General features: G+C 55.6%; 1 protein-coding gene across 1 annotated transcript; it reads right to left on the reverse strand.

Annotated features, from left to right (window-relative positions):
- Nucleotides 1-155: 155 nt before the first annotated feature.
- Nucleotides 156-11167, reverse strand: Ivd (isovaleryl-CoA dehydrogenase). The gene is made up of 12 exons (XM_048332711.1): nucleotides 10981-11167; nucleotides 9831-9920; nucleotides 9662-9713; nucleotides 7717-7886; nucleotides 5981-6074; nucleotides 5669-5805; nucleotides 4801-4897; nucleotides 3143-3236; nucleotides 2868-2949; nucleotides 2505-2609; nucleotides 2329-2401; nucleotides 156-345 (listed from the first exon to the last, which is right to left on the reverse strand). The coding sequence occupies exons 1-12, from the start codon at nucleotides 11131-11133 to the stop codon at nucleotides 212-214; spliced, it is 1281 nt and encodes a 426-aa protein (XP_048188668.1). The 5' UTR covers nucleotides 11134-11167; the 3' UTR covers nucleotides 156-211.
- Between the last annotated feature and the right edge of the window lie 1070 nt (nucleotides 11168-12237).

A 12237-nucleotide genomic window follows, 5' to 3' on the forward strand; every position in this document is an offset into this window, starting at 1 on the left:
GCACCTGCACCCCCCCATCCCTACCACCAAGGGGGGGCGTCAGGTCCGCGTTGAAGAGCTAGGGCACAGAGTTCCCCGGCTCTCCCGGCCCCCCAGGAGAGCCCGCGCAGCGTTCCGGCTCCCTGGCCCGGGGCCGAGGGCCGCTGGGGCCCCACGTGGCCTTGCCACGGACGGGCCCCGAGGGGCGGGTGCACGGGTGGCAGGCGCGGCCCTAGCGGAAGTCCGCGTTGAAAGCTCTGCCAATGACCAGCCGCCTCACCTCGCTGGTGCCGGCGCCGATCTCGTAGAGCTTGGCATCCCGGAGAAGGCGGCCCATGGGAAAGTCGTTGATGTAGCCATTGCCGCCTGCAAGCAGGATGTGGGCAGAGGAGAAAAAGCAGGAGGGCTGGGCGTGAGCAAGGCAAGACGCAAGATAGCCGGGCAGTCCCTGCCCACCGTCTTTAGGAACTGGCTCCAGGACTCCACGAATAGTCAAGGCCCTTATGTAAGATGGTATCGTATTTCCGCACAACCCACACACATCCTCCGATCCTACCTTTGTGTGTGTGTGTGCGCGCGCGCACGCGCACGTGCGTATAACTCAGGGCCTTGCACTTGCTAGACTGGTGCTCTACCATCTGAGCCGTGACTCCAATCTGGCATTTTTCCGGCTCACTGGAGATAGACTCTGCAGGTTTTTCTTCCCAGACTGCGTTTGAGCTCCTCTGATCTTCAGCCTCCTAAGTAGCTAGGGTTACAAGTGTGTGTCGCCAATGTCCAGCTATATATTTTAACTCTTTATTAATTTTTTTTTCTGACAGTCATGGGGCTTGAACTCAGAGCCTAGGCCCTGTCCCTAAGCTCTTTTCTGCTCAAGGCTAGCGCTCTACCACTTTGAGCCACAGTGCCACTTCCGGTTTTCTGGTGGTTCATTGGCGATAAGAGTCTCACAGACTTCCTGCCTGGATTAGCTTTGAACGGTGATCTTTAGATCTCAGCCTCCTGCGTAGCTGGGATGACAGATATGAGCCACCAGCACCTGGCTTATTTATTTTATTTTAATTTCTGTTGGTTGTGGGGCTTGAACTCTGGGCCTGGCGCTGTCTCTTCAGCTCAAGGCTAGTGCTCTACCACTTGAGCCACAGCACCATTTCCAGTTTTCTGGTAGTTAATTGGAGATAAGTGTCTCACAAACTTTCCTGTCCAGTCTGGCTTTGAACCGGGATCCTCAGATCTCAGCCTCCTGAGTAGCTAGGATCACAGGCGTGAGCCGCCAGCACCAGGCGACCTGGCTTATTTTTCATTTTTGACATTCCTGTCCTTGTTTCCTCTTCTTCTTGGTGGTACCGAGAGCTGAGCTCGGGCTTCACGCGTGTCGGGTAGGTTCTCTCATCACTTGAACCGCTCCTCCAGCCCCCTTTGGCTCTGGTTATTTTTGGTAGGGTCTCATCGTGCCTCAGACGGCCTGGGTTGGTGCCCTTCCACTCACACTCCCCGCCACCGCCAGAGGGCAGGTGTGCAAAGCCACAATGCTCCTGGCAAATTGCTTTGCTTGAGTTAGCCCGGAACTTCCATCCTTCCAGTCTCGGCCTCCTGAATAGCTAGGATTACGTGTGAGTCACTGGAACCCGTCCTGGTCTTGGTCTTTTTTTTTTCTTTCCCTGACACTGGGACTTGAACTCACTGATGGATGATTTTCCTGTACCCTCTAAGCTCTGTCTTCAACTCTAGTTTTGGTCTTTTTTGAGAGTGTCGTTATATAGCTCAGGCTGGCCTTGGACTTGTGATCCTTCTGCCTTTAGCCTTCCAAGTGCTGGGACTGTAAGCACGCACCACCATAGCCCAACATTTCTGATCATTTTTGACCTGAGTTTTCTGAATCTACACCCGAGGAACCCCTTGGGAGTATAGAGAGCACACTGTGTACTAATTTAAAGGAAGCAACTGCAGTTAGAAGGCGAGGCTTGGAGAGCCTGGTTGGGGGTAGGGTGGGCGAGGGGCTGGGGACTGGGAACCACCCGGTGTGCCGAGGACAGAACACGGATGGGGCGAGAAGAGACGGGCACAGCAGAACCGGGATCCAGCCCGAGCCACGCGGCTCCCGCCCAGGCCCCGGCTGGCGCTGAAATCGACATGGAGGGTGGGGGGGAGGAGAGGAGCGGGGGCAGCGCCAGGCCGCCAGGAGTTTTCTTATTTGATTTTTCATTTCCTCCTCACTGGGGCCGACTGAGCCTACAGGGGCCATGCTGGTTGCGGCTAGCTTAAGCCAGAGGAGAGAGGAAAGTTCCGGTAGCCCGGGCTGCAGGGAGGGCTGCGCCCCGGATGTGGGGGGGGGGGGGGGGGACTCACCCAGGCACTGGATGCCGTCCAGGGCGACCTGTGTGGCGCACTCGGCGGCGTACAGGATCACGGCCGCGCAGTCCTGCGGGAGAGGGCGTGGCTCGGCACGGAAGCCAGGGGCGGCCGCTCCCCCCCCGCCCCCCCGCCCCCCCCCCCGCCCGCCCTCCTGGGGAGCCGGGCCTCACCTTCGCCGTGCAGTGGCCCTCGTCGCAGGCCTTGGCGACATTGTAGACGTACTGCCGGCTCGCCATGAGGCGCGTGTACATGTCGGCCATCTTCCCCTGCATGAGCTGGGCAGAGGAGGCCTCTCGGTGAGCACGGGCAGCCGGCAGCGAGGCCCTGACAGCCGGGGGCAGGGGAGGGCGCCCGGCAGTGCCCCCTTCGTTCCTCTCAAGTAGAGGCGGGGCCACAGTGCGAGGGGCAAAGCCCGCACGGGGCCTCCAAGGCCATTGTGCTAGAGAGGGCAGGGGTGCCGGAGGCGAGGCCCGCTCCTCCTCCTCCTTCCCAAGAAGCGAGAGAACGAACCCAGCCAGCAAAGGACCCCTCACCTGGAAGTGGCCGATCTTCTGGCCAAAGGCTTCCCGCACGTGCAGGTAGGGAACGGTGTGGTCCAGGACGGCCTGCATGAGCCTGCGGGGGGGGGGGGAGCGCGGTGGGAGGGGGGAATGGTGGGAGGAGGAGCTGGGGGTTGTCTGCCCCCTGGTGTCACTGGGAGGGCTGGGGCCCCAGCGGGAGGAGGAGCTCAGCCCCCCCCCACAGCCTCCCCTGGCTTGCCCGGGGTCAGCCACGGGCTCATCAGCCCCCCGCGAAGCCCCCCACTTACCCAAGGGGCCCCCCCGACAGCACCAGGCGCTCCAGGTCCAGCCCGCTCATCAGCACGTACACCCCCTTGCTCTCCTGGCCTAGGATGCTGGCAGCTGCCGGGGAAGGGAAGCGCCGGCCACGGGTTAGCTTCACGTTGATTAGAAAGTTCTAGGCTTGGCAAGGTGGTGCTCTCCCACACAGGCGCTACCGTAGGGTGGGGGGTGGCCTTTCACTGGGACTGCAATCACAAGTGGAGTTTCCAGGACCCCCATAACAGTAGACTCAACTCCCACGAACCACCCCACCCTGGTTCTTCCTACACCTGTAACCTGCACCCGAACCGGAGAATATCCCGCTCCCCTGCTGTCCCGCGCCACCTCCCAGCAGAACGGGCCACGAAAGCTTCCATTCGGTGTTAGCGACGGAGGCGGCTGCGGGGCCCCGGTCCCAGTCAGCTAGGACACTGGGTGGCCTTAGGAGTGGACAGGAAATAGGACAGGAAGGCAGGACACTCCAGACCTGAAGTTCCTCCTTCCTGTAAAGGATCTGCCTGGCACCCGTGGCTCATGCCTACAATCCTAGCTCCTCAGGAGGCTGAAACCTGAGGATTGTGGTTCAAAGCCAGCCCAGGCAAGGAAGTCTATGAGACGCTTGTCTCCAATTAGCCACCAATAAAGCCGAAGTGGAGTTGTGGCTCTAATGGTAGAGGGCTAACTTGGAGCAAAAAAAAAAAAAGCTAAGGGACAGGTCCCAGGCCCTGAGTTCAAGTCCTAGAACTGGCACCTAAAAACAAAAACAAAAGAGCAGGATCTGCAGAGACTCTCCTTTCCAGATGCCTTGTGTAACACAGTGTGCTTTTCCTGGCTGGTGGATGGAAGGGGAGGGGGGTACGGCTGGCACAAAGCCGTCCTTGAGCAGCCCATGATGGTGTGCGACTCTCCTACAGTGCGACACGGTGTCACCCTTCCACCCACAGGTCACTGGAGAAAGTAAGCCTCAAATCAACCTGCTGCTCCTTCTGGCTTCCATAATTTATAGGTAGTGTAGTACACAATCGTTGTGGTTTGGATACAGAATAGTCCCTAAAGGCATGTGTGTTGAAAGCTTGGTTTCCAACGCAGCAACGTCAGAAATGGGGCTCTAGGCAGGCGAATGCACCTGTAACCTGACCCTGTTAGTGAATCAATCATAGGCAGGTGGCATTCTTGAGCAAGGTGACTGATCCTCGCAGAGATAAGGCCAGCTGGAGGAAGTAGGCCACTGGGGGCGGGGTGTGGGGGGGGAGTCTAGAGAACTAGACTACTAGGGAACTAGAATACTCGTATTCCATTGGCCCCCGCCCCTCAGCCTGCGGCTTCCCGGCCACTTCGAGTAGGCTGTGCTCCACCACACCCTCCAGTTGGGAAATCTGAAGGGCGGGGGACTCAACTTTCACCGGCAACTACTAGAATGGGAACCCCACGGCTGGAGCCCCACCCTTCACCTCAGCTTCCGGTACACCGCTGCAGAGACTCTGGCCAGGGAGGGCGTCCGCGCAGCCTCGCAGGCCCGCGGGCCAGCCACCTGCCACGCAGCAGCTAGCCGCGGTGAGCCTGGTCACCCCCCGGGATGGGCTTTCCCACTTTGGGAAGGGGTCAGGGGTCATGGCAAGGGTTCCCCAATTCTCACCACACTTACCAGGCACCTTACAGTCTTCAAAGACGAGCTCACAGGTGTTCGAGCCCCTCATTCCTAGCTTGTCTAGCTTCTTAGAGGTGCTGAAGCCAGGCATGCCCTTAGAGGAAGCCAAAGGAGGAGGGGGCCCTTGTTAGACGTGTCCCCGCATGACTAAGCCGCGTGTTGGCGGAGCCGCGCTGTCTTTCCTACCTCCTGCTAACGAATCGCGAGACAACGAGGACCTGGGGAACTCAAAGGCTTTGTGCTCCCCCTTCACCTACAGCTGCACTTACTCCTTAAAGTTCTACTTGGCGCATGGCCTCTAGAACAACAATAAAGTTCGATCCTCCCCTCTCCCCCACGCTGAGGCCTCCAGCCTTATCCAAGGTCATCGGGTAGCCGGTCCCTCGACCGCTGCCTCCAACGACCCATCCCGACCTGCTCAGCGCAGTGCGTGTCTCGGGAAGGCTTTCTGTTTCATTCAAGCCTTCCAGTGTTAATTCTAACTCTTGTTCTAAGTGTCTTCGCTTCACCTGTCGTGAAGCCGTGCCGTGCCTGTCTCTTCCACCGCTCTTGCCCGTCTCTCTTGGTTCACTGACGGGTACCTCTTTCCAGCCCTAGTCTTTCTGGGTTATGTTTTGTTCTTCTGGGGGTAGTACTGGAGTTTAAACTCAGGACCTGAGAGCAGCCGGGCAGGCAGCTACGGCGTGGGCCACGTCTCCAGTGCTTCCTATGCTTCTCTGTATAGCCTGGCTCTACCGACGGCTTGACCATCTTCAGACGTAACGCTCTCTCTCTGCTGGAGAACTGAACCCAGGGCCGTAGTGGACCCCCTCTCCAGTCTTGACTGGTTTGGGTTCTACATCCCCACTCGTGCCCAGCACCTCACCTTCTCCACGATGAAGGCCGTTATGCCCCGGGAAGCGGGCGAGGCAGTCAGATCTGTCTTGGCATAGACGATGAGGACATCGGCATCCGGGCCGTTAGTGATCCAGAACTTGTTTCCATTCAGGACATAATGACCTCCTGAGGGCAGGAATTAAGCGACTAGCTAAGCTGGCCCCAACTGACTCCCAGCCAGCTCCCAGGACTGAGAATCTGCTCCGGTGGGAAAGTCGTAGAGAGGAGGAGGGCGGGGCAGCCCCTCAGCTGCTGCTCCGGGCTCTGACCAGCCTCCGCCCACAGCCCGTGGCGGCCTCACCGTCCTTTTCCGCCTTGAGCTTCATGGAGACCACGTCGGAGCCGGCGTTGGGCTCGCTCATGGCCAGCGCGCCGATGTGTTCCCCGCTGATCAGCTGGAAAGAAAACCCAACAGGCCTTGGCACCCCCTTGGAAGCCACCACCTTGGGAGCACCTGACGGTAGTTCACTGCTTCTCCTAGAACCATTCACCTCACCAACCTTCCAACTGCTGTCTCAGACCAAAGGCCAGCAGAGAACCCCAATATCTACCTTCCTTCCACTTCTTCTTCCTCTTTTTTTTTTTTAGTGGTCCTTTGGATTAAACTCAGGGCCTTGTGCTTGCAAGGCAGGTGCTCTACCACTTGAACCACACCGCCAGGCCCTTTGTGCATTGGTTATTTTCCAGTAAGGTCTTGCTCTGTGCTTGGGCCAGCCTGGATTGAAATCCACTCGAGTTTCTCAGTGTCACTGGGGACAACAGTCATGTACCACTGTGTCTCCCCCAGAGCTGGGGGAATGGGTGGGTGTACACCACCATACCCACTCACTGCTTGAGTTAGTTTCTTGACCTTTTTGCCTCGCCTGGCCTTGAACGGTAATTCCCCAGGAATGCTTCCCCTCAAGTAGCTAGGACTGCTAGGATTGCAAGCTCGGTAATTCCCCTGGAATGCTTCCCCTCAAGTAGCTAGAACTGCTAGGATTGCAAGCTCAGTAATTCCCCAGGATTGCTTCCCGTCAGGTAGGTTGCAAGCTCAGTAACCCTGATCCTTTTTGCCTTTTTTGGTTTTTTTCCCCAGTGCTAAGGATGGAACCCAGGGCTTCACACACCAGTTAGGCACTTTACCACCAAGCTATGTCCTCAGAACAACTCTGGTCTTGACCTCTGTTGGCACTGGGGTTAGAAATCAGGGCCTTTACCCCTTTAGCCTTGTCTCCAGGTACCCTTTTGTTTTTGAGTCAAGATCTTGCCATGACTTCAACTCCTGGGCTGAAGCAATTCCTCTGCCTTTGCTTCTTGAGAAACCAGGAATACAAGTATACCAGCATGCTCTGTTCTTTTTGTTTCTTAAAGTCTTCTCCAAATATTGTCTGGGTATGGTTCAATTATTGGGAAATTTGGTCCTATTTTCACTTTCTTTTTTTTTTTTTTTTTTGTCGATCATGGGCTTGGACACTGTCTCTGAGTGCTTTTGCTCAAGCTAGCACTCTACCACTTTGAGCCACAGCGCTGCGCCGCTCCCAGTTTTTCAGTGGTTAACTGGAGGTGAGTCTCATAGGGACTTTTCTGCCCAGGCTGCCTTTGAATCATGATTCTCAGCCCTCAGTTTCCTGAGTAGCTAGGATTATGGGTGTGAGCCACGGGTGCCCAGCTATTTTCAACTTTTTGACTCAATTATTTGAAAGTAACCCTGGGTCCTTCCTTCCTAATGGGACTTGGTCCATGACATCATGCCACAGAAAACAAATTAGTTGATGGTTGTGCTGACATAAGGGTGGATTATTTTTTTCTTTTGGTGCTGGGGCTTTATCCCGGGGCCTGGTCTCTGTCCCTGAGCTGTTTTGGTCAAGATTAGCACTCTACTACTTGAGCCACAGCTCTATTTTTGGCTTTTGTGGCATAATGGAGATAAGAATCTCAGAATTTCCTTGCCCAGGCTGGCTTCAAACTGTGATCCTCAGCTCCCAGCCTCCTGAATAGCTAGAATGACAGGTGTGAGCCAGCCAGGGGTTGATTTCTGCATTTCCATTTCCTCACCTTGGGGAGGTATTTCTCCTTCTGGGCCTCATTCCCATTTCGCACAATCTGGTTGATGCAGAGGTTGGAGTGGGCGCCATAGCTGAGTCCCACGGCTCCAGAAGCCCGAGATATCTCCTCCATCACCAGCACATGTTCCAGATAGCCCAGGCCAGAGCCACCATACTGAACTAGGAGGAGAAAGGCCATCAGGTTACATTACAACACAGACAGGAATCTTAATAGGACTGGAGGGAAAGAAATACCCTGGTAGCCTCTTGATCCAAATTCTCCTAATAAGAGCTGGGAATATGGCCTAGTGGCAAGAGCGCTTGCCTCCTACACATGAAGCTCTCGGTTCGATTCCCCAGCACCACATATATGGAAAACGGCCAGAAATGGCGCTGTGGCTCAAGTGGCAGAGTGCTAGCCTTGAGCAAAAAGAAGCCAGGGACAGTGCTCAGGCCCTGAGTCCAAGGCCCAGGACTGGCCAAAAAAAAAAAATTTCTCCTTATAAGGCTGACACGCCGGGCCGGGAGCCCCCAGAACTGGTTTGGCTAGCCGTTGTTGGCTGAACTATGCTTCAGAAGACTATTGTTGACCACTATGGCTTTATCCCAGACTTTTCTTTCTTTCTTTTTTTTTTTTTTTGCCAGTCCTGGGCTTTGAACTCAGGGCCTGAGCACTGTCCCTGGCTTCTTTTTGCTCGAGGCTAGCACTCTGCCACTTGAGCCACAGCGCCCCTTCTGGCCATTTTCTGTATATGTGGTGCTGGGGAATTGAACCCAGGGCTTCATGTATATGAAGCAGGCACTCTTGCCACTAGGCCATATCCCCAGCCCCTATCCCAGACTTTTCTTTTGGTGCTGGTCCTGGGGCTTGAACTCAGGGCCTGGGTGCTGCACCTGAGATTTTTTTGCTCAAGGCTAGTGATCGACCACTTGAGCCACAGCTCCACTTCTGGCATTTTGGGTAGTTTGATGGAGATTAGAGTCTCACAGACTTTCCTGCCTGGGCTGGCATTGAACCCAAATCCTAGATCTCAGCCTCCTGAGTAGCTGGGATTATAGGCGTGAGCCACTAAAGCCCAGACGAAGTCATGTAATCACCTTACTTTAAGGCCTAGACAAACATCTCTCTTACCACTGCCCCCAACAAGCTCCATAGACAAGCTGTAGGCAGAGGACAGGTAGTCTCCTAATACACACGTTCCCTGGGCATTCCTGCTTAGAGGATATTGGCTGGGCAGAGTTTAGGAATTAAGGCAGTAAGATTCAGGGCAACTGCTTGTTTCTAACCTCCCCAAAGCATCTGTGAGAACCTAAGCACACAATCTTTCTAGAGTACATGCTAAGTAACAAGGTCTTGAGTTCAGTTCACACCAAAAAAAAAAAAAAAAAAAAAGAAAGAAAGGAAAGAAAAGAAAAGAAAAAGGGAAAGACAGGTGCTGGTGGCTCACATCTGTAATCCCAGCTACTCAGGAGGCTGAGATCTGAGGATCGCGGTTCAAATCCATTCCGGGCAGAAAAGTTCCCATGAGACTCTAACCTCTATTCAAAGAAGCGGGAAGGGTTGCTGTGGCTAAGTGGTAGAGCACTAGCCTTGAGCACAAACAGGCTCAGGGACAGCGTCCAGGCCCTGAGTTCAAACCCCACAACAACAACAAACAGTAATACTAAAAGAAGAAAAGAAAGCAAAGAAAAATCGGTAGAGTTGAGGCATCAGGTGGTCCTGACTCTAGTTAGCTATACTAAGTAGAGTCTGATCCCCTTGCTAAACACACATACAGAAGAATGTCTTCTCTGGGCTCAGTGAATGCCATCTCAGGTCCAAGGATGCAGAAGCTCGGGGGCCGGGGCGGGGGGGCGTTTGGGCACTGTCTGTCCATTCCCTTCATGCCTCTCTTAGGAACTGTGTTAGAGGGCACACAAAGAAAGTTCTCTTTAGGGAAAGAAGCTAGACATACCTGGCGCGGTAATGCCCAGCACCCCCAGGCTGCCCAGCTGCTTCCAAAACTCCTGTCAACAGAAAGGAATGAGGAGAAGGCAGCTAGCCACAGGACCGCGTAAGCCCCTTCAGGCACCAGGCACCTCAGTCCAGCAACCAGCACCCCACACCCCGGCCGTGTGACTTACTCGCAAGTTCTTGAAATCATTGCTCTGATCAATCTCCTGGGCCTTGGGGGCTAGGTGTTCTTGAAGGAATTTAGTCATTGTCTGACGAAGCTGGGGGAGAGAGGTGGACAGATCCCACTGAAACGTACACATTACGGGTGGCAAGAGCCATGTCATCGCTACTCAAAGCATGTCCAGGGAGCCAGACTGCAAGTAGCCTCACCAAACAACTCAGCAAAAAGTGTCAGGTCAGCTGTGGCTCATACCTGTAATTCTAACTACTCAGGAGGCTGAGATCTGAAGATCAAGGTTTAAAGCCAATCCAATAAAGGAAGTCTGTGAGACTCTAATTTCCAATTAACTGCCAAAAAAAAGTGGAAGTGGTGCTGTGGCTGAAATGCAGTATGCTGATGGCTTTATACCTAGATTCCTAGTTACTCAGGAGCTCAAGATCAAAGAATCTTGATTAGAGAAGTCAGCCAGGGCAGATAAAAATCACAAGATTTTCCAGCTGGTGCAGGTGGACTTATGCCTGTAATCCTAGCTACTCAGGAAGCTCAGATCTGAGGATCAAGGTTCAAAGCCAGCCCAGGCAAGAAAGCCCATGAGCCTCTAATTAACCACCAGAAAACCGGAAGTGGTTCTGTGGCCGAGTGGTAGAGTGCTAGCTGAAGAGCTTAGGAGACAGTGCCCAGGCCCAGAGTTCAAGCTCCACAACAAAGAATAAAAGTAAAAATTAATTACCCCCACCCCCAACAAGATTCCTATGTTCAAAGTAAGCAGCAACAACAACACCTGGAGTGGTGAAGTGGTAGAATGCCAGCCATGATAGGAAAAAAATCAAGACCAGGAGGTCCTGTGTTCAAACGCTAGTACTGGCACAAAAATAAATACCTAAGAATAGAAATAGGTAAATGTGTAATCACAGCCTTCAAGTTCTCGTTCAACTTTGTGCTTTGGAGCTACAAAGCTGCCCGTTCCATTTCAAAGTTCCCTAAGTGTTTATTCCAAAGCGATTCCCTGATGATTATGGTAATCAACGAGGTTTGAGAGTTCCAGTCGCGGGACCCCGGGACCAGAGGCGGAGGCCCGGCCGCAGGCCCGGCCCCAGGCCCGGGGTGCAGGGTGCTGCTGCGGGAGGCCTGGGGCCGGGAGGAGTACATCTCCGTACCTGTTTCTGCTCCTCGCTTAGCCCGTTGATCGTGTCGTCCACAGGCAGCAGCGAGTGGGCGCGCCGGGGCCCCGGGCCCGCGAGGGGCTCGAAGGTCGGCCGCAGCCCCCAGCTCAGCACCCGCCTCCCGAGCAGCCGAGCAGCGGTCGCCATCTCTGCCCGGCAGCCTCGCTGAGAGCAGTGGGGGCCACGCCGCGGCCCGGCCATCCTTTCCGGACGACGCCGTCCAATCGGGGAGGGGGGTGGGTCCGCAGCAGCCAATCATCCGCGGGGCCCCGCCCACCCCGCGCGGGGCCCCGCCCCCGGCCCGGCCGCCGCGGCCTCCGCCGGGGATGCGAGCGCTCGCGGCCGTCCCGCCCGTCCGGGCCGCCCCAGCCCCTCGGGAGGCTGGGGTGTGGGGATGGCGGTTCAGAGCCCGCCGGGGCGGGAGACGGTGAGACGCCCGCCTGCACGAAACCCTCCGAAGGCTGGAAGCGGAGCCGTGGCTCAAGGAAAGCAGACAGGCAGGCGCTGGGCGTGGAGGCGCGAGGAGGGGAGGGCGGGCGGGCACCGGGAAAGTCGGCCGTCCTCGCGGGTGACGGGGGCTGCTGCGGACCGAGGCTCGGGCGGAGGCTCGGCCTCGGAGGCGCTGGTCCTCCCGCACGGGCTGCCGCGCTGCCACCGGAGCAGGAGTAACTGTTCTCCAAGTGACGTGGGGGTGGTTGTGTGCGTGTGTGTGCGCGCGTGTGCGTGTATGTGTATGTGTCTAGGTGTGTGTGTCCTGGGTGTGCGTTTTCTTCCAAGGGTTGGGAGGTCAGGAAAGGGAGAGGGTGAAGGAGGAAGAAAGGATGATGGAAGTGAAGATGGGAGTCTCCCAGACTACTCGGCCTGGGATTGGCTTTGAATTGAACTTTGACCTGCCAGGTCGCTCTCTGGGTCACAGGATAAAAGGGTGTTTGGGGTTGTTTTTTTTTTTTTTTTTTTTTTTTTTTTTTTTGGCCAGTCCTGGGCCTTGGACTCAGGGCCTGAGCACTGTCCCTGGCTTCTCTGTGCTCAAGGCTAGCACTCTGCCACTTGAGCCACAGCGCCGCTTCTGGCTTTTTCTGAGTAGTTTATTGGAGGTAAAAGTGTCTCACGGACCTTTTCTGCCCGGGACGGCTTTGAGCCACAATCCTCAGATTTCAGCCTTCTGAGCAGTAGCTAGGACCCAACAGGCGTGAGCCACCAGCACCCAGTTTAGAGATTCCTAAGGGTCTTGTTTTTGATATCCAAAGAAGT

The sequence above is a fragment of the Perognathus longimembris genome, chromosome 23 (genome assembly GCF_023159225.1).
Source record: "Perognathus longimembris pacificus isolate PPM17 chromosome 23, ASM2315922v1, whole genome shotgun sequence".
NCBI lineage: Eukaryota > Metazoa > Chordata > Mammalia > Rodentia > Heteromyidae > Perognathus > Perognathus longimembris.